The sequence below is a fragment of the Micropterus salmoides genome, unplaced genomic scaffold, assembly GCF_014851395.1.
Source record: "Micropterus salmoides isolate LMB-PRFRI ecotype aquatic unplaced genomic scaffold, ASM1485139v1 Ms_hic_scaffold_19, whole genome shotgun sequence".
Lineage (NCBI taxonomy): Eukaryota > Metazoa > Chordata > Actinopteri > Centrarchiformes > Centrarchidae > Micropterus > Micropterus salmoides.
Window position 1 is genome coordinate 20,607,345 of NW_024041039.1, and position 21,403 is coordinate 20,628,747.

The 21,403-nt window shown below is 41.8% G+C and overlaps 2 protein-coding genes across 3 annotated transcripts in view; one reads left to right on the forward strand and one right to left on the reverse strand.

The window, feature by feature from the left end:
* Nucleotides 1-10,726: 10,726 nt before the first annotated feature.
* Nucleotides 10,727-12,866, forward strand: gchfr (GTP cyclohydrolase I feedback regulator). The gene is made up of 3 exons (XM_038729345.1): nucleotides 10,727-10,931; nucleotides 11,485-11,579; nucleotides 12,276-12,866. Exons 1-3 carry the CDS (start codon nucleotides 10,734-10,736, stop codon nucleotides 12,403-12,405), a joined length of 423 nt encoding a protein of 140 aa, XP_038585273.1. The 5' UTR covers nucleotides 10,727-10,733; the 3' UTR covers nucleotides 12,406-12,866.
* A 3,386-nt stretch (nucleotides 12,867-16,252) lies between these two features.
* The window catches only part of dnajc17 (DnaJ (Hsp40) homolog, subfamily C, member 17), a 33,802-nt gene continuing 28,651 nt past the window's right edge, over nucleotides 16,253-21,403 (reverse strand). For both annotated transcript variants that reach the window (XM_038728093.1, XM_038728092.1), the window contains one exon: nucleotides 16,253-16,526. In XM_038728093.1, the coding sequence (XP_038584021.1) occupies nucleotides 16,401-16,526 (126 nt within the window). In that variant the 3' untranslated portion in view covers nucleotides 16,253-16,400. The remainder of the gene's footprint in view (nucleotides 16,527-21,403) is intronic.

The window sequence follows — 21,403 nt, forward strand, 5'->3', positions numbered from 1 at the left end:
GTTTCCAGTTGCAGCAGGCAGCTATTTTCAGCAGAAATAAAAAATAAAAAACTCCACTAAATAAAAATAAATCCACTGTACACTACCTGCTCAGCACCAAACGGCAGGCAAAGTTAGTGACTAGCAAGTGAACACAATGGGTTTTAACATTTTAACAGCTAAAAAAGCTAGATATGTCCCTCAGGAGTTGGTGGAGAGCAGAGCTGAGCAAAGAGACAAGTGAATATTGGACTTTCTGTCATTTAGCACAGTTCCTATGAAGTGCTGTAAGCTAGCAAAAAGAGTGACTGTGAAACAATTTCTGTGGATCTGTCCGCCAGTACCATTGATAAGTGTTGGTGTGGGGCAAGCGGGGATTAGCCAGGTGACACTGTGTGCTTTGAAAAACATGCTTCCCATGCACTTAGATGTGTGGATTTTTGTGCTCGCGTTTGCAGGAAATCAAAGACGCCAGTCCATCGTACAGCAAAGAAACGTTAAATAACTCAGGTCATGAAAGGTTTTCAGTTGTTACCTGTGGTTTATCACTGTACTTAAAGGGAAAAATACAATAGAACTGTACTGCATCAACATTCTGCAACCTTCCCGAAGAGAGCTATTATGTTAATCACAAGTAGCATTGGTCTCTAGCTTTCATGCCATAATACATCTGTTTTCCTAATGGCTGTGGTGACTTGTGGATGACCATGTCCCTACTCATAAAGCTTGTGTGGTCACACAGTGGTTTTAATAGCATGACAGTGATGTTAACCATTATCCCATGGCCTTATTAAAAAACAGGCATGATTTGATGATTTTTAGCTTTAACGAATGAATTTAATGAAACACTCTATCATGTTCTCTAACACACGGATCAAGTTCAAGAAGTACAGGCTGATTGGTAGTCTAATCACTTACTTTAAGTTCCTCCAAGACACTATAAATACCCTGCACAGTAAGTATAAAACAATACTAACAGTAACTATAAACATTGTAGACAACGGCAAATACTGTAGAGTCAATAAGAAGTTTAAAGTATTTTTTAAAAATAGGGGTACAATTGACTTGGGAAGAATTTTCACAGATTGTTTATTTTTCTAACACTCCATTATTTACAACTGTGTCAATTTAGCCTATTTAGAAAAGATTTGTGGCTAAATGGCTAAGTTATAGTTTTTTAAATTACTATCCATGGCAGTTCCACAAAGTTAAAAAGTATTAATGTCCAGTGACATAATTTCCAAGCAAAACAGCTTTCTTGCTTTTGTAATCTGACATCTACCATAGTTTGATCAGTGGGGTAAAGGTAATGCAGTGTTCTGCAACACTGTTTCTCTCTTGAGAATGCACCAGAAATTGAAGATTTAACAAAGAGCAGGGTGAAAAGATTAATCAAAATAACAGATTTTAAAAAGCCAGGAAAAGAGTGCAGTATAAAAAGAGCCAGCACCATCCTTTGCTCAACACATTTCTGGGAACTGCGCTCATTCATGCTGCGACTGGAAATAAGGCATTTGTTTAGCACAAGCAGTGTTAATTTGTCAGTGTGCTAATAAGATGTAAGCAGACCATGTTGCTCAGCATGCCAACTATAACACACATGGGAAGCGGTACATTCACACCAAGGAAATGACTGTGCTGGATTGATGGCATTCCATAAAGGCCAAGGACATTTATCACTGGATATAGAAACAGCTAAACACAAGAGCGGCTTGATGCCAGCGCAAGAGTCTGTGCAGCCAAAATTGTTGATTGAGTAGGCATGGGTTTCTGGAGGAAGTAACTCACATGACAGGGTAAAGGAAAGACAAAACCTTGAGGCATATTCCACTTTTGCAGGTCCTCACCTTGGTAATATAAGAATGGTGAACCAGCAGAAGAAACATGCATGGTTTTCAAGAATCTGGTAACAAGACCAACAAGGTTTTTGCTGGCATTTTCTTTGCATTTGGACTAAAAATTCTAAATCCCTTGGATCCCGCTCTTCGCCGCTACATGGTATCTGATGTGGTCAAACAGCTTGTGATGAAAGTATTGCGTGTGATTATCTGACATTAGCTTGTGTTTTAGAGGGTATTTTGAGGCATAGAACCATATCTTCAGAAATGTACTCCATCCAAGTCTCACTGATGTGGGAAGAGGAGCAGCAACTCTTACCCAATTTTCTGGATAAGCTTGTGACATCTCTTTCAGATGAGCGTTGGGAGGAAACAGATAAAGCTTTCCATGTGGCATGTTCTTTTTCTGGCTCATTCCTTTGCCCGGCTGCCAGAGACCTCTGTTTAATGGAGTGGTACAAGGAGGACGAGGGGGAGTAAATGGTGGAACTTCAGGGGGAACACTGAACATGCATGACGGAAAATAGTCCTCCCAAATGACCATGATGACTGGGGAACAGAAAGTGTACTAATCTGGGCGAGCAGCCAAGCCAAACAGCCCAGGGGGGCAAAGGGGAAGCCACAGTCAGAAAAGGGGGAGTTCAAATAAAGTATATAGAGGGGTGGACGGGATAAGGCGAGACAAATGCCATTAGAGTGCAGAAATGAAAATCTGAGAAGCCAGGAGGGAACCGGGGAGTTGTAGGAGTGTTTCCTCTCAGGAGGGGATCAGGGTCTGGCTGCACAGCGATACGGAGCCACCTGTTTAATGGTGCTTAACATGCACAAACACAAACATACTGCACACACAAATGTGCTCGCCCTCATATGAAAACACACTGTACTGTATAGTGTACAGTGCATGCAGTATCTCTGCCGCTAGCCTTCCTGACTTTCTCACGTGCGCACACACCCGATGACCTCCTGGGTGCTGTTTTCTGTGCAACGGTATGTACTGCCAAGTCACACAGCTTGAGCAGCAGGGAGGTCCAGAAATCCAGAGGGAGATGGTACGTGACAGAGAGCAGGCTGTGTATGAACGTGTATGTGTGTGTGTCAGGTTGAAGGAGCCAAAGTGCATATTTAGTGAGCGTGCTCGAAAAAACCAGTGCGCTTGCATGAAGGTTTACATATATATGATGAGTGGCAGTGTGTTTTGACAATTCCATATGCGCCCAAGTTTGTTTCCGGGGAGGGGAAAGGCTAGAAAAGACGGGCACAACATCTGATATCCATATGTTCATTTGGCTACAACCATTTTAATCAAGTGTGTGGCTTCATGGAGTCAAAGTAGCTGCCTGTAAAATAGAGAATAGAGCAAAAGGTGCACAACATCAGCCCTCTCTGGTTTGTGTGCGTGTGTGACTGGACATGTATACAAACTGTGCCTGGCTCCACCACACAGACAGGAGAGCTTCACGTTACATCGATTACTCGCTCCAAACTCTGAAAGTGATTTTCTCACCATATCTCAGAGGAAATGATTAATTAGGCTGTGGCCCAGTTGGGATCGATCTGACATGGAATAAGAAGCAGCCACTCACCTCGGGCTGGTGCATTTGGAGTGTGCACCGAGACGAAGGGGAAGATGGGAAGCAGCTCATGAAGGCGGCCATGACGTGAGAGGGGGGGATGCAAGCAGAGGACTGGAAAGGCAGAGCTGGAGGACAGGAAGGTTGGAATGAAGGAGATAGGGGAGGAGATGGAGGGCCAGAGAGGGGGGAAGTGGGAGCCTTTGTGGTTTTGGAGCAACGGTACAACGGCTCCCAGACAAACTCGTCTTTCCGGGAACACCACAGCACTCGGCACGAAAGAGAATGATGCTATGTACAAATCTTTCTGAGGTCATCTTGCACACATCTTTGTCAATTTGTTTTAGTATCCTGTCTCAGCAATCTCAGATGAGTATTATTTTGGCTTGATTAAATCAGAAAATACTTAACAGAAATGCAACCACTGACTGCAATACAATGGCTATACAGTTAGATATAGACATTTATAGGTTTTCTTTTCAGTGTTCTCCCACAGATCAATCCAATATCAGCTTGAATGTTTTTTTGCATTTCACATACCTAGAAACACATAATTAAACTTAGGGAAAAATCCATAGCATGGGCTGTTAACTTGACATTACTAATCAGAATATTGTCTACCACGCTGCGTTCCATTTAAAGTCGGAGAACGGAAGTTCCATGTTGCGATTTCTGACCTCCTATTGTTGTGATCCCCAGCGTCTGGGCGTAGAAGAAACACCCATGCGATGTTGAACAGCTGCGCTTCCTAAGTAAGGTAATGTCTAAGTTCCATGAATAACCTACTTATGATTTTGCCACAAATTTAACTACGATTTAACAATGGATTTCAACAGCTTAAAACCACTGGTTGCTATTCACAAAGTACTCTGCCCTCCGTGTCACTGCGTCTCTGTTTTGTTTATTTCTTTTGTGTGAGTGATAAACTTTTTATTGATATGGGCTATATACTAAAATAAAAAAACTAACCCAAATAACACAGACAGCGAGGCAAAAGGAAAACCATCCAACAATATGACAACTTATATGATAAACCACATAGGAGCAGATAGTGTGTCAACATGACTCAGTTAACAATACAATAATGCTCTCTTAACTGATTTAGCTCCTTCTGAATGGTGTTAGTTAATATCCGCAGAATTCTGGGTCAACTAATCTAACAAAATCAAGATTTATGTGCTTGTGGAGGATTCAAATGTGTTAGTAAATAAAACATATTCAATCATCTCTTTGGGAAAGTAATATGTTGTCTTGCGTAGTTTATTCTAGAAATGGAACTCATGTGTGTGTGGTGTTAGACAACCGCCTGTCAGTGTGGATTTTGATCCAACGCAGAATGGTATTTCATTGCCCGTTGGCTGACACACAGCATCATTTTACAGCTCTGGGAAGCCAAATTGAGGAAACTGCCATCACTCAAGATGTTCCAACAGTCAACTAATTTACTGCTCTTGACTCGAAAGCCAAATTTAATATCCTAACATCCCTATAAGTCTGCAAAAGCTCCAAACTTGTAATTCCATCTACGAGTGTAGAGGAGTTCACAGAGCAACACAGCAGAATGGAAAGCTCTATCTGGGACATCCCAACATCCTGAAGTGACCCATAACATGAGTGCTGATAGGAGATAAGGAGAATATGACTTGTGTGGAATTTGGTTTAAGCTGAAAAGAGGAGTGTTAAAGATGACCCAGGCTTTTCCCAGAAGCGGTTAGAGGAAGGGTAAGAGTGAAAATGGAGAATAGAACAAGCAAAGATAAGGAAGGGAGGTCTGGATTATATGTTAAGCCTCATTGCTCAACCTCCCACTCAGCTGAATGCAGTGAGATATAGAGACAGACAGAAAAATAGAGTGAAAATGCAAACATCACACAGCATATAAATGTGCGTATGTGCGTAGCAGTGTGGGTGTCCATGTCTCCCCTGTGACCTCGTGCTTCAGATGGAGCTTGTAATAAAGCAGCAAATTATGAATTACATAAGTGTCAGTGAGCTATTGGGCTGGGAACACAGCAACCATCCCGACCACACTACTTTTAAGAATGTGACTTTCTGCCCTCAACTTCATCTATCATTTTGTAAAACCATAACATTTCCACTTTCCACTGAGTTACTCATGATAGTCACGCCAGTCTCAACGTACCTCAAAACCCTAAAAACGTGTTAAATGGTCACATTCCAGATGTATTCCCTTCATGGATTCAGCCCCGCAATTGTAATTTAGTTATCTGTCACAATAAGGCAAATAAATCACACTGCCAGATGGTAATTTATTGTCACATTGTCACGAAGTGGTGTTTTGCAATAACTATGGCGATAGCTTGATTCTAATATAACTTGTTTTTATTGATATATATGTGGTTTGTAACAATGTTTGGATCTAATGTGTATGTGTCACCTGTACTACCAATCCCTGTCAGTCGGAAAATCCATACACTGGGATGAAGGATGCAGGGAATGGAGAATAGCAAGGGAACCCCATCAGACATGTGGCCTTGATCAGAGCCGGTACTACCATGACATCATTGTCACATAATTGACTGTCATCGTCCGTCGCTCTTTTTCCTCCTTTGTTGTCAGGGCAAGTGAAGGCCACAGCAATTGAAGTTTTCCTCTTTCATGTGATTATGCTGTTTACTGTGGGCAGCAATATTAAAGACCACTATGCATCTGGATATTCTGCTCACACAGTTCTTTTCCAACCGGATATTCAGCAGACAGTCGGCTTTTCAAGGATCCCCTGTTTTATTAATGGAAAATCATGTCAGGCTTTGAATGGGACAAAGTTCATGTCAGCTTCTGTAGCTGATGCGCGCTCGTTAAGGATTTTACAATCCTTATAAATCACTTTGCCCTTTCAGTAAGTGGGGTTCAGCATTATATAGCAAAGTAACCATGGCAACAAGTGATCTCAAGAAGGCATTAACAGTGGGTGGGTGAAGAAAAAGAGCTGCTTTTCATAACATACATCACACAATGCTGTACAGCTGCCACGACATGTTTCAGCGAAAAGCAGCGAAACTTCTTAGAGCTCCCTGTATGATAAAGGGCAGCATTTGCGCAGTCTTGCTGTTGTTGTTATGCGTTAAACAAAGTCAAGCTGTCCCTTTGCCCTTGCCAAGCTCATTGTCGTAGTTATTTTTCTAGGGGCAGCCATTCTTGCTGTAGTGAAGCTGCAATGATACACTGAGCAGATTACCTCTGCCGGACTTGTTCATAAACAACAACCACATGCTGCAACATATAATAAAAACCATGATAATAACTACAGGCCTAATGGGGACCATGATGTGACTCAGTCCTAGCGGTATGCATCCATGTTATCATTCCTCTCTCTGTCCAATTATCCATCTCTTTCTGACTTTTTATGCATCTCCCTGTCCTTATATAGGCCTACTGATGGTTAATGAACTGACAGATCTATTACATTTAGGACTTAACAATGCACTGACATAGAATTTAATCAAGGCCCAAAGCTTTAACTCCTTCTCTACCAATGCAAATCTCAGTAAACACCAATCAGAGCATAACTTAAGTTCAAATCTAAAAATTTTATTGAAACAAAAGCTCTACTTACTGTATGTCAAAAAAAATTCTGTGTGTATTTAATTACTGTAAAATGTACTGCATTTATGCCATAATTTAATGGTTTTATAAACCAGTATCATCACTGTTCACCTAGTTTTCTTTCTATTTTCACATAATTTCAGGTTGTTCAAATTTGAGGCGGAAATGACAATAAACGCTTTCATGATCTGGTAATGAGAGGAAACAAAAGGTAACGAATGAGCTGAAAAGTGGTGGTCAGGCCTGAACGGCTTTCTTTAAAAAGGAAAAGTTCCGATTTTTCGAAAGCCTGATTTCCTAAATGTTTCAGTCCATCGAAAAACTTTCAAGGTTTTTATGTTTAAATCATTGGGAGAAAGCAAATGTTGGGCTGAACAATTCATGTCTGAACAAAAAAGTGAATGTTGAATAGATGCACCTGATTTTTCAGTCATGAGCCACTGATTTGCTAATAAATCCCAAATGAGTTCTATCTTGAACAGCTGTTCCCGGAGCTCTTTGGATGAACTATAATGACCCCCACATCGAGATACATTTAGCGAAGAGGAATTTCTTTTGTCTGTCTAACTAAGGCATCTAACTAAGTCAACCTTACTGTGTCTAAGTAGTAATAATTAGTCTTACTAAATGCACATTGTTGTGGTCAAACTCACTGGGATGCAACACAGACAATGCTGAGGAATGCAGACCAACAAACTATGTAGCTGATACATTCAAGCCCTCTTAAATCTCTTCTCTCTTCCTCTGTGTTTATTACACATCATGTTGTTTCTTGTTACTAATTGCCCAATGGGTCCCATTTGTGGCTGCCCATGGAGACATGCTCCTTGAACAAAATCAAGCTCTGACTCGAGGTGATGAGAGAAAAGACACAGTGTGTAAGAACTTGTCGTCCCAAATATCTGATGACATTATTCTTAATCACTGAGAGAAAGTCTCCCTAAACAAACTATTCTAGTATGCACAACCACTGAAACCGCATCCTGGTGTTTCTCAACAAATTGTTAACCTGGTGACAGCGCTTCAAACGTTGTACAGCGATGTACAGCATGTAAGGTCATGATGTGTTGTGTAATCCCTCAAGCCAGCGGAATCGTCAATCACTGAGCGCAGCATGACAAAGCAAGGGAGAGGAGTGAGGTAAGGTGAAAAGAAGAGACAAAGAGAGGAGGAGGAAAGGAGAATTTAACCTTGCTAAGGCTGCTGGGTAATATCTCTGCAGCTTGGAGACAGTTTATGCAAACTGCTAGGTGTAATCTGGAAAACAGCAAAGGAAAGGAGGTCAATGATGTATCTCCTTGCAGAGGAGGGACTATGAAGCTCCTCAAGAGGGGAACTGGGCAGATGCAGGCACACACAAGTAAATGCACAAGCATAAAAGTCTCAAGAAGGAACACATGCCTTAACAATAGCGATTCATCACAATTAAGCAGATGTAAACCTATACAGAGGTTAACCCTAACACCAAATCTATCAGAGAGCTGCCTGTTGTCTCTGCTCTCCCACAGTTTAAATCCCTCTGCTGAAAATTGGAATATCACGCCAATATACACCTACATTAAATCATTACATACAGTGACTGCTTTATAATGCATTGATATTCAGTCCCCACTCACAGTGATTTAAAGTGATTGCTTTAGCAGTGCAGCCATCCGGTGCAGGTTATCACCCACACATATTCACAGCAAGTAAATCCGTCAGACATATTCATCACAGAAAGCTTGATGTTGCGTGTGGGATATCTGAGGCACTGGACGTTAGACATCACAAGACATAAAGTTTATTCTGGATGATTTGTGTTTCTATTTGAATACATGTTAAATAGGTTGTTCTGTATTGAATACCATTAAGTCATATTTTTAGTGATATTTTTGGATTTCTAGTTACATCGAAGGGGACATTTATTTTATGTCCTAAGAACCAAATTCACTCCTGAACCTGTTGCAGGATAAGCTCTAGTTAGTGCTTTCATTTCATTAATGAATTCTGCAGTGGATATTGCTATACGGGCTCTGCATAGTGGAGTCAGAGTGACAGCTGTAATTTGGCATTTTCTATTTATTTAATTTTTTGTTGCAGAAGATTCTCTCTGCATGACACTACCAGTTTGTTTGATGGAAGCGTTCCTGCAACAGGCCATCACACTTTAGCTGAGAAGGTGAAGGCAAAGGCCTCATCAAAAGATCAAACTGTTTCCTGCGGGCCCACCAGGGACGAGCTCCACTGTCACCACAGGTCACAGAAGAGGTGACCCTGCACTCCAATAACCAGCAGCAGATGAGCCAGCGCAGGATAACACCGCAGGAGTCCAGGAAGTGGCCGGGGTCGGAACATGTTTGGAGAGAGTGTTCTTTTGGCAAGGGAGGGGGGGGTCTCTGGTTTATTTTTGGGGCCTCTGTGACAACCCCGCTGTTTTCCTGTTTTCTTTCCTGAAAGAGGTCTCAGGTTGACAGGGACAAATAAAACACATAAAAAAAATAGACATCCGTCAGGAACACCCCTCTCTTTTTTTCCCCACCACAAATGATTCATATGGAAGCTCATTCATCTCAAGCCAAAACACTCATTTGTCAATCAACAAGTGGCTGTTTTCCAAAGGGGAAAGCAATGTGACATTATTGATTATCAAATGAACAGTATGTGAACGTGTTTGACTAATGTTGAAAGATGTTTGTTTGAAAAATCAAAGAGACAAGCAACACAAACTGGATGACACTGATTTTGGAAGCCAGTAGGTGGCAATCTTCTCAGCAATTCTCACCAAGCACCTGCGTCCCCCTGAATGAATGGGGCTGCAGATGACAGGCTCTAGATCATTTCAGGATGGCAGACGCATTTGACAGAAAACAAACAGTATCCATGCAGTCTCACAATGTATCAACTGTAGCAACAACATCTTGTCAAAGCACAACAAAAAAAAAAGAAAAACATCAAAGATTATGTGTTCAACATTGACGGTGGTGCAGGCCATTTCCAAATGAGCTCTGGTTTGCTCAGATTTATGTCTGCCTACTATCAATATCTACTAACAATATCAAGCTGCGATCAGGCTTTAAATTACCCTTCCCACTGTGCATGACATGCAGAGCCCCACTGAATGTCCGTCGGGCTCCTCTGGCATCAGCGGGACATTACATTCATATTGCAGATTTTATCAGCGTCTCCGCCATTGTTGTTTGCCTTTGGTTTATGTCTTTCATTTCCCTCTAAGTCACAAGACTGATCCAAAATTATTATTATTGCGCTGCAGGAAATTAATAAATCTCTGAGGAGGAAATTCAAGTTCCAGACAGTGCGGGTTCAATGTAATACATGCATGCACACAAATATAATTGTTTAACCAAATGTAGCCTATTACGCAAACTAAATCCGTGTGAACTTAGTGGACAGTGAGAAAAACTGTAGTACTTCAAAAATGTGTGTTTGTACAAAACAATAAAAAGTTAATGCTTAATGAATTTAGCTACAGTTGGTCTGTTATTTTATAAACTAATGCCTTATGAGTTTTGTTAAACAAATGACTTAATATCAACGCAGGAGAAAACAAAACACGATATCTACACTTTCCCAGCCACAGAATGATGAGAATTTCCTGTGGACTTCTGTACTGAGGATGTTTAATTCTGAAGATAGAAAATCTAGGCTGGGTGATGAAACTGCCTTCTGCATAAATAACATTTCCTCTGGTGCATGCACACTGGCCAACATTTCTCATGTCAACAAACTACTGATCACATCAGTTGAGCAAGTTTTTGTGCACCGAGCAGGCGACGGACATATGCTGAGAGAAAAGCTGCGATTGGTCCGTCGCGGTGGGCGTTTCCGCATTCCGGGAAGAGCTGTCAGCAGAAGCGCGAGTTGGAGACGGGACTGTCGCGCGTGTGAAGAAACCTCCTCAGTCATTCCCAGAGGAATCGAGATCCATCGCCAGGGAGCGGGGATGCCTTACATGTTCATCAGTACGCAGATCCGACTGGTGTGTATCCTGCTTCTGTAAATGACTCGTGTCATGCTTGCAGAAGAGACGCGCGCGAGTTGGAGATTTAGGGATTTATTTATTTATTTGGCAGACAACACAGCGCATCACTGCTAATCAGTCAAGGTCCTCACTTGCAGATTACAGCTATGCAGTAGCCTGTCATATTCTGCAAGCTGGAAAACAACAAGCAATCAAGGTTACAAGGCAGGGCAAACAGCGCGCCTATGGTTGTGTTTGTCTTGGAGCCCTCAATTAAAAACAAATGTTGCCCAGCTGTCGGCCTCTTGTTGCGCATGTTCATTTTGTTGTCTGCACGACTGGAGCAACCTAATTCTATAGCCTCCGAGTATTGGATGATCTATTTTTAGGCGGTCCAGTTATTAGAGATTATGATCGGCACCTGCCACAGGCTGCAGGTGTAGCTAGTGAAGCGCAGCCAGATCTGCACAAATAACAGACAACATATATTGTTTTAGCAAAGCAATCATTTCCCAATCCATCTTAAGCAAACTGTCACTGTATAGTTAATGTACTTAATTATTTCCTACAGGAGACTGGTCCTACAAATGTGGGAGATGAATATTCTGATCCAGCCGTCATGAATTACCTGGGAGCAAGGAAAACAACTATGCTGGGAAATAATTTGTGAGTATTTTAAAATGGGGATGGTCACTTATTGTAGTGGGTGGATTTCAATGTAAATGTGGCAGGTAAGGGTCAGATTTGGGCATTACCTTACACTGAGAGATTTGTAGGCACAGTTTGGCTCAGGGTGCCATCTGCAAAAAAAAAACGGGACTTAAATGTCACTAACAGGGTGAAGATTTTTTTTTATCCTGATTTGATCAGTTTCGTGAAACCATCTCACAAACAGGGAACAGTAAACTAATGACACCGTTCGGAGGCAGAGCTCCACACATACATGCAGAATCGATTACCAGGTGTACGGTAAATGTGCTCAAACTGGGCCATATTTCCATATTTCCATATTTAGACACTTAACACTGGTGTTTCTTTCATTTTGGCAGTTACAGTGTACATATTGACGACAGAGCTGAGATCAGGTCACATGGAGGGGGGAAAAACTCCAATGTGGTCAGGGAAGGCTGCTGCTTTGCAGATTTAGAATAAACCATTCAAGCTGATGGAATACAGATCAGGGAAGTGTTGTCATTGGCAGTCTGATTCAAATGCTGCTGGGAAATGAACCAAGGTGTGGAAGGAAGTGAACAAGCACCAGAGCAATTAACAGCATTCTACTTTCCAAGTAAAGTTTACTAAAAGACAGAGAAATCCCACATCTGTGGAAAGTAGAATTACTTTGTGTTTATGCTTATTTAGTTCCGAGTACCATGTGGACGATCCACCTCGCCTGGTTTTGGACAAGCTGGAGAAGATAGGCTTCCGCCTGCTGACGATGACCGGGGTGGGACAGACGCTGGTGTGGTGCCTCCACAAGGAGACGGAGTGATCCATGTTGACTGTATCAAAACCTCTATGAGCCTTTAAGAGAATGAATACATTTTTTTAACTTTGGTACTCTGCTCTACATTCAATACAATCAGCCATTTATCAAGTGAAAATAAATTCCTTAAAGTGAGATTATTTCAGATGACCATCAATCGGTGACAGGTCACCATTTTAAGGGATATTCTGAACTACATTCCGGACATTTTATAAGACTCTGCCCATATTGTTTGCAATCAAGTACTGGTGACTAAGCGCAAGAGTAGGAAGTGACGGCCAGTTGTATTGTTATTGTGTCATTTGGCAGTAGAACTTATCATGTTAAAGGCATGTCTGCACGCCAGTACTCCCTTTCTTCTGTCCACGTAAATAAAACACTGCTTTACAGGTTTGTACTTAAAGCACTGTGTAAAGATGTTTTTGTACGTGTATCATATGCTTATCATTAAATGATGTAATAATGTTGCTTGAGCACTTATTAAACACAGTCCTAAACATCACATACGAAAGATGATCATCGCACTCTCGCAGCTCTGTGGCACCTTACAGGGATGCTGTACGCCCCAACATGAGGTACTAGCACAGCAGGAGTACAAAAGTCTGCCTGTCGGAGCCAAAAAACACTGGGTGGTTTCATTACAGCCCCCGGTCTGCCAGCGCATGTCTGGGGCCAGCCTGGATCACTAACCCGCAAACCAGAATCTTTGCCAGCCAGCTCACAGCCAAACTCTTACCAGTCCTGCTGCCTCACACATGACTTAGCTTCCACCTCCGCACTAAAAAGATGCTGGTGCTTGCCATTTCTGTGACCACGGAGATTCTACTTTCTGCCTACACCAGTGTGACAGGTTCAGCTCGAACAATACAAGGACAAAAGAGCAGGAGAAGACGCTATGAAGATTCCAATGCCCTGCCCTAATTGTTAATAGGAAAGAGCATACAACAGACTCATCCTCCCATTCATCGCATGCAGCACAAGCCGCTGTGGGCTCAGGGCAGGGTTGGTGGTGAATGTGTTTCCTGTAATTGTGTTTCCCCTGTTGTCATTTGGACAGAGTTTGTGTGTTTCTGGCCTTTTTTCTCCCCACATTGCGGGGATATGAGAAGGGCTACGCATAAACAAAACCATGTGATGAGGGGATTTTGCAGGAGGAGGGGAGCAGATGTCTCCCACCATACTACTCCGCTCCACAGCTGGACATTGTGTAACAGAGCCACAGCAATTGCAGAGCAGGACTCGCAGAGAGATGAATGACTGGGTTGGATGTTGCGAAGCTGCCATGTGGCTCCTAAATAACACAATGACAGGAGAAAGCGCCGCCACACAGGCCCACAAATACAGACATACCATTACGCCATAGTCCCCCCTGAGGGACAGGAAAATAAGACTCTTTGGATGGATCGATGTTCCACGGGTAGAGGACCTTGTTTCAAAACTCAGGGTGACCACAACAGTTTGGCACTGTAAAGTCTGACTTAATGTGGGTCACAGAGCGGTGGTGTTTCACTTCAGAGAGCATAAATAAGCAATGCAGAGTATCTTCTATGTACATGTTACATAAGCCTATTGTGAAATAGCTTCAAACAATAATAGCTTAACTTTGAGACAATTTGTTGAGGTCAGTATCGTAAGACAGAACTGGACAGTTTTTGAACCAAGCAGCATGTTCTTCAGCTGGTCCATGGCCTGTGACATGATCCATCAGGACCAAGGGTGGACTGAAGTGTATGAAATGGAAACAGTGAGGTGGGTAGGTTGCCCCAAAACAGAGCACACCCATAGCCGCAAACCCTTGGATTTACCCAGTCCTATAATATCACGCATGAAGGAAAAATGGATGTCCATGTACTGTTCATGCTTAGTGTAGCAGTTATCACGTGGTAGAAGTCAATCAAATTGTTCCAGGACTCCTTAGATAAAATCCTTTCAGTTGGTGATTAAAGCAATAGTTCTTTGCTTTTGCAAATAAAATGTATTTACTTGTAAAGTAAAATTTGCTTACTTGCTGAGAGCTAGATGAGTAGATTGATTCTGCTCTCATGTCTGTCCATTCAATTTTAAGCTGGAGCCAGACGCGGTTGTATGGGGGCTTACGTGCCAGACCATTTCTTGGCGGCGAGCAGTGACTTCCCGGAGTCTTCGCTAGTTGCCTGGCAACACAACGACGACAACAGGACTCCAGAAAGTCACTTCTCCCTGCCAAGAAGTAGTTCCAACACCTAAGCCCCCGTCAAACCGCAACACACCGTTTTCATAGTTTGGTTTATGATCAGATTAATCAAATTAGATAAATGTGTTAATTAGAGAGCTTTAAAAGGTACTGTAGGTGGATTCTTTGTACCTTTGGACAGAGCCAAGCTAACTGTTTCCCCGTGTTTCCAGTATTTAAGCTAAGAAAACTGTCTCCTGGCTTCATATTCCATCCAACTCCCAGCAGAGAAAGTGAATAAGCATATATTCCCGAAATGTCAAACTATTCTTTTAATGACAGTATTTAGTAACAATTAAGGGATTTTCTCTATCAGATATTGATGATCTACATTACAGGTTCCTAAACCTTTTGGCTCGTGACTCCTTAAAATTAAGTCACAAGATATAACGTTACTATGGTAATTAGTTATGGGAAGTTATTACTGAAGAGGTAGTATCCAGTGTTTCACAAAAAAGGAAAAAAAAGCAGAAATTAATATTTTGTGTGACAAATCTTTTCCCCCTAATTATCCCTTTAACAATCCTTTGAACCGTCAGATGTACAGTGTCTCTGGACCCCTTGGAGGGTCTTGACCCACAGATTGGGAACCCCTGATCTACATTATTTTCAATAGTACTGTAAAATAAATGGTTTGCATAGAGGCTGCAGTCCAGTGACTTTTCAGTCAAAAGTAGAGCTTCAGATGTATTATAGACAAAGGCCAGGGAACAATCATCTTAATTCTAAACCACCAGATCTATAATGGAGGGCCTTCAGGGTATTTTCACTTTTCATCAAGAGAGTCCACAAGAATTCCTGTAAAAGGCTACCTAGTGTTCCTATCTCAGCCTGATTACTGGTTTAACATGGGGGAGAAATGATTTCCACATAGTCACATTGCACCCTCTGTGGTTTGGATTGTTTTCCTCTCACACTCAAGTTTTCACAGAGTCACTGATTGTGTAAGCAGACAACCGAAAAGAATGATTTTTATATTACACATTGCTGGCTACAATAATGAAGTAATGAGATGTCACAGCGAACCTCCTTGGCTCTTTTACAATGCAAAGACTAGTGATTAAATACTCACCAGATGACTTCAAATATGGCTCAAATAAGATGGCTCAAATAATTTAACAACTTGTTTAATAATGCTTAGGGCTGGTGTATGTTTCCCCAGAGTCACCACAATATGATACATTGTTATACTGTTACCATTTATTGCAATTTATTGATATAATTATTAATTGATATTAATTTGATATCCCCCAAATCACCAGAAAAACTACTTAGACAATGTGAAAATATCTCATAAAATTTAGATTAAATATCTGTTCAACTCAGTTTATTGCAGCAAACCAAATAGACACCAGGTAGTCTTTATTTTGAACAAATCTGTCCAATTTGTATAATCTGCAATTAAAATATTGATCACTAATAAGCTATCAAAATATCATCCATGCACACAATATGGTTACACTAGATAGTGTATTGCCCTGATTCATCCCTGCAGCCTGAGTATTAGGACTCCTACCTCTGGTACCCCACTGAATCCAGCAGGAGCTGTCACTTCTTTCTACTCTGTATCTCCCTCAGTCATCATACGTTCTCAGTAAAGGAAAAGACATGCTGATTAAACCCACAGATTTGAAAAAAGGCTTTAGTTATTAAAAAGATTTATTTTGCCAAACAGAGTATTACATTAAACATGATAACAAAACACTCAAGAGGCTTTATGAAACTAAAGCCTTAAAGAGATTATTTCATTTAATGGTTGCAGGCTGGTACCAAGTTGGGTCCTGCTGTGCTATGACCTGGCACCGTCCTCATCGTCGTCTCTCTGCATTTGTTCTATGAGTCTCTGTCGCTCAGCAGCCTGCCTCATTCTCATCATCACCAAGCTCTCATAGTCGCGCTCATTTGTCAGGGCGCCCTGCACGAGATAGAGACAGGCGCACAATGTCAAACATGGTAACAGAGAGAGGTTATTATAACATGGAAATGATCTGAAAGCACATATTATAGTCTTTAGGCCTTTAATTTGTGTAATTTCTGTCTTTCATACAGACACAAGCAGGCTGTAATGTGAGTATTTGAGCCCAAGATTTACAAACAAAAACATTTACAAAAGCAAAGTTGATTAATAGATAAGTCGAAATAGATTGATGGACATTTTACATCATTGTAAACTAAATAACTTTGGATTTTGTAGTGTTGGTTTAACAAAACGGGATATTATGTATCAATATCAGTCTTTTCTGGAAAGCATACTCCAGCAATTTGGCATTACACTTCCATAAAGTTAAGAGACTCACACATGACAGATTCAGGCAGACATATCCCAACTTTTAGTCTGTAGTATGGGTCAGGCACCAAGACATAATGCAACCACTAACACCTTATCGTTAGTCATTTTAAGCCTGGTAAATGCCATGTATGTTTCAGGCTCCACAACTTTTTTGTTTTTTGCAGGCAGTCTTACAGTCATAAATGTGTAGTCCCCACTCCCAAGACGAGAACCCTGATGACGTCACATCAACTGAGTTTACAGGATGTGTAGTGTTGCCTACGAGTAACCTGATCTTGTTGTGTAAAATCGGTGGAGTGGCCCTTTAATCAATATTCAAAGAAAATGTCTAATGAGCCATTACACTGGTAGGATGTCATAGAAAAGTCAAACATATCTGTGTTTTGTGTCATGATACTGACTCACATGGAGAGAATGACACCACTGTCACCGTCCACTGTCTGTTTGCTTTCACAACGAGGCCTGTGTGTGCAGAGCGGCACAGAGGCGGACTCGGACAGACGCTCTCATCTCAGTTACCATCGGCATGGCGTCAGGGTGGACATGCATGAGACAGCAGCCCGCAGAGCAACTGTGACAGGGTAATTCCGCTGCCTGAGGTCATTAAACCCCAAAATGAGGGCCTGGCAGTCGCCCGGTATCTCACTGTGTGTGATTTCTTTGAAAGGCTTGGGCTTGGGCAATGGAGGGAATCGGAGAGAGGTCATTGGCTAATGGTTAATCAAGCAGGGTGGAACACAGGTCAGACATATTACACACACAAACAAACAGGTCACGATATGTGCGGTCACAACACACAGGCACAAACACATACAGGCCAGCAAACACACACAGGCACAGGAAGGGGGCACTAAAGAAGCCAGGAGACACTTTTTTAAAATATGCACCTAGGGTGATTATGTGTGCATAATTATACGTATATGACACAAAGCACATCATCCGATTTTGAACGGGAGGGAGGATATGTGTCCACAGAGTAAGCCATTGTTTTTAAGGATTATCTCCAGGAAGTCTGCTGGGCCAAGGAAGTGTCTATTTAACAAGACAGTGAGCTGCAAGAGAGAGCAAGTGACTGTGTGCTGGAAGGGAGCGACTGGAAGAGAGCGAGTGAGAGCGATTGGAAGAGGAGAGGTAGGTTTTTGTCAATGCGCTCACTGAGCTAAGGCATCTGGAAAACATCACACAGGACTCCAGCATCAATGTGCTGAGAGAAAAAGGGTAAGTAGGGAGGAAGAAGAGAGGAGAGAGGGTCTGTAAGGGGAGGTTACCCCCCACCCCCCCACCCCGCCCCTGGATTGAGGAAAGCTGCTATTATCATTCCAGTAATGTGAGCTCAAGCCCTTGTCTGACATGTAACTCTGAAATATCACGCGAACATCATTAGGTAAATAAACATATCTTACATCTTCAAATTAAACAAAACACAAGCAAGTATACAAGCAAGCCGGTGAAAATGCTCCCTCTTCTTCAGCAAATATATCTAGACTCGGCCCTGCCCTCTACTGGGCACTACACTGAAGTGCGCCTGAAATACCTCAAGTCAGAATTGGTCTGACCTAACCGGTGCAGTCACGGGTGGACGGTACCAGGCTAATGATGTAGGGGAATTCGGAGCATTAACAGGTGCTTTATGGGCAGTGTGACGCACTTCTTCTCAGGATGAGGGATGTTTCCTTGCCTCGGGTGTTAACTGACAATGTACATGTTTAGCCAGTGCATCACTCTGTAACCAAACACTTGGTTGTGTACGTGTGCATGCATGTGTGCGTGTTGCAGTAACACTGGGGCCCAGGGTGAGTAGGAAACCACAGAACACAAACAATCCCCCCCCGAACAAAGCCAAGAGAGGAGAGCACACGGCCACAGCAGAGGTAGGATGGTAGTAAAACACACACAAATGAGCTGAGGACTAGCAGCATGTGACATCAGCACATGGCTAGACCTCCAAACCTCACACCCGAGCCTGACCTCGGGCCAGTAATGACATCATGAATACCTCCGGTGTTGTGAGTCAGGCATTGTAACACACACACACTCTCTTTCTCACACTTCTTCCCACACACAGCAGGAGGCATCTCGTAGTGCAGGTGGCCACAGTGTTCCCCCGGCACAAGTTATCAGATCAGCTGCACATTACACCACTCCTCTATGTGAGTTTGTGTGAGCTGTTGCGTTGAGTATGTGAGCACGAGTGAATGAGAATGTGAGGAAATAAGCGTGTGTGTGTGTTATTTGCAATGGAGAAGAAAGAGTGTGGACTAAGGCAGCCATAAGAACATACTGCCACAATCTCTTCAAAATGGAAAAAAAGGAATATACCAGCAAATTATCACAAGCAAAAACCGGGTTTTCTCTGAACCTCTACTGGAGGCCGCTCCTCTAAAAAATATTCACGTATTTGGTGATGAATGTGTGTCAAAATTTTTCAACAAGTTTGAGATCTTGTGACTGTTAAGGCCATAGCATATTAGTTGCATTCTTTTCATACTCCTCAAACCATTCAGTGTCCCCTCGTGCCCTGTACGGAAGCATCAACATTCATTATGTTTCTCCACTCCTTCATTTGTTGCCCATCTGTACATAACACTGCAGATTTACAGATCCACTGAAGATCCATTGATGCAGCTAAGTGGGGAAACCACCCAGAAAGATGAGATAACACAGCAAGACCAAAAGCAAGACTCTGTTTTGCCTTTCTGCTCATTTCCTTTTTCTTTACTTGTTCTCTTAACAAATCAAAATCATATAGTACAGATCTCATGACTCTTTAGTTATGCATTGTGAGTGATAGTGCTCTTGACCCTTAAAATTTGAGTTAAATGTAGTGTTGCTACTTACTGTGCTTGGATGATAAACAGGCAACACATGCTTGTGTAGTAACCTAATAAACAAGGACGCCACCAAAGTACTGAACTGGACATTAGAAGCTTGACTTTGAGACCTCTCACAGTACATCTTGTTTAACAATGCCTCTTGGTTGAATGCAAATAATGCATTTACACTATAATGACTTTCAAAACAATTTTGATGTTGATATACTTGCCATTTCATGCTTATTGTCTCTTATCCTTGCAACCTGAGAGGTTACCAATTTCTATCTGATAACTGGAATTACCCATTAACACCATCAGCCATAAGATGTCTCTTAACTAGATGGTCACCAAGCCAACAAGTAATTTTATAGACTTTGCCGCCAAGAGAAGAAATGGCTTTTTCTTAACAAGCCTACTCTGTGGTCCAGGCTAACATTTCAGCTCTAATGCACTCTGCTGAAGTTAATCAAGGAACTATTTATCTGGAGTGTGTGTGGTGGCATAGTGTGTTTCTAAATGTGTGTGTGGGTGTGGGTGTGGGTGCGAGTGTGTCACAGAGCTATGGAGTAGGTGATTTATGAGACTCGAACACTTATTTAGAGATCATTTGTGTGTGTGTGAGTGAGTGTGTATGTATATAAGTGGGAGCCCGAGCACTCCTGCTAACTCAAACAAACAGGCAAGTGGGCCTACACATGCAACACTGCAGCCAAGGTGAAATTCCTCTGCTTGCAAAACTCAAGCTTTGTAAATGGTAGAGGATTAATCTTCATTCATTATGAGACACGGCAGACATAAGGTCTGGTCTATTATACAGTTTTTGTTGTGAAGAAGAAACACTACATAGAGATTACTATTACAACTTCCTGTATTTAACCCTTTACATGCACGTGTCCCACAAAGTTCTGGTTTTTGAATGGAACTCCAAAACAAAACCTCCTTTTATTTGACAGCAAAAGTCATGCATCTGAACAGAAATACTCAGATCAGCGATTTTAATAATTATTCGAAATGCAAGTTGCAGAATTTAAAAACATCCTTGAAACTACACTGGGAAAGATATTCACTGTCTGTAAAATGCAGCTATTTTAAAAATCTAAATCACAAAGTCAAGCTGCAATGGAAACGAGAGCTACATCAAATGAAAGTCAGACATTCCGTTACAGCAGCGACAGAAACTTAATATAAAGCACAACTTCTAAAGCTTTGACATTATGAAGTGCAAAGGCAGTACAGTGCCTGACTGAACACTGTGTACAGGTTAGAGTCTTACATTTTTTCAGGATTCTCACACGATGCAAGTCAATTTTACTAATCATCACAGAACTGGGACTAGACAGGAGAAAAAGTCCACAGGAGCGGCTGGGACGGGAATCATAAATCAGTTTTCATATATAAAAATGGAGTTCTGATTTGAAAAAAATGCTATTGTCTGATTTTATTTATTTATTTATGTTTTAAAATTGGGAATGAGATGGGAGGGAAAATCCACTCCTGTGTCATCCTGAAGGGTAGTGGTAGTTGCGTGATTCAGCCAATAACATTCAAGGGTAAAATAAAGGAGGGAAAAAAGCATCAGTGTGTTTGGACGTGTGGACGTGCACGTACATGGCCACAGTATTGGACAAAATAGAAGCCTGTTGGACAGAGTGTGCCTTTGGAAACTGTTAAAGTAGGAAATAAACAGTG

Bases quoted from the DNA above. Each gene is read 5' to 3' on its own strand.
- gchfr (XM_038729345.1), top strand. From the start codon at position 10,734: ATGCTGAGAGAAAAGCTGCGATTGGTCCGTCGCGGTGGGCGTTTCCGC. The intron at 10,932-11,484 runs GTGTGTATCCTG...TATTTCCTACAG, and splicing joins TCAGTACGCAGATCCGACTG to GAGACTGGTCCTACAAATGT. The intron at 11,580-12,275 runs GTGAGTATTTTA...ATGCTTATTTAG, and splicing joins ACTATGCTGGGAAATAATTT to TTCCGAGTACCATGTGGACG.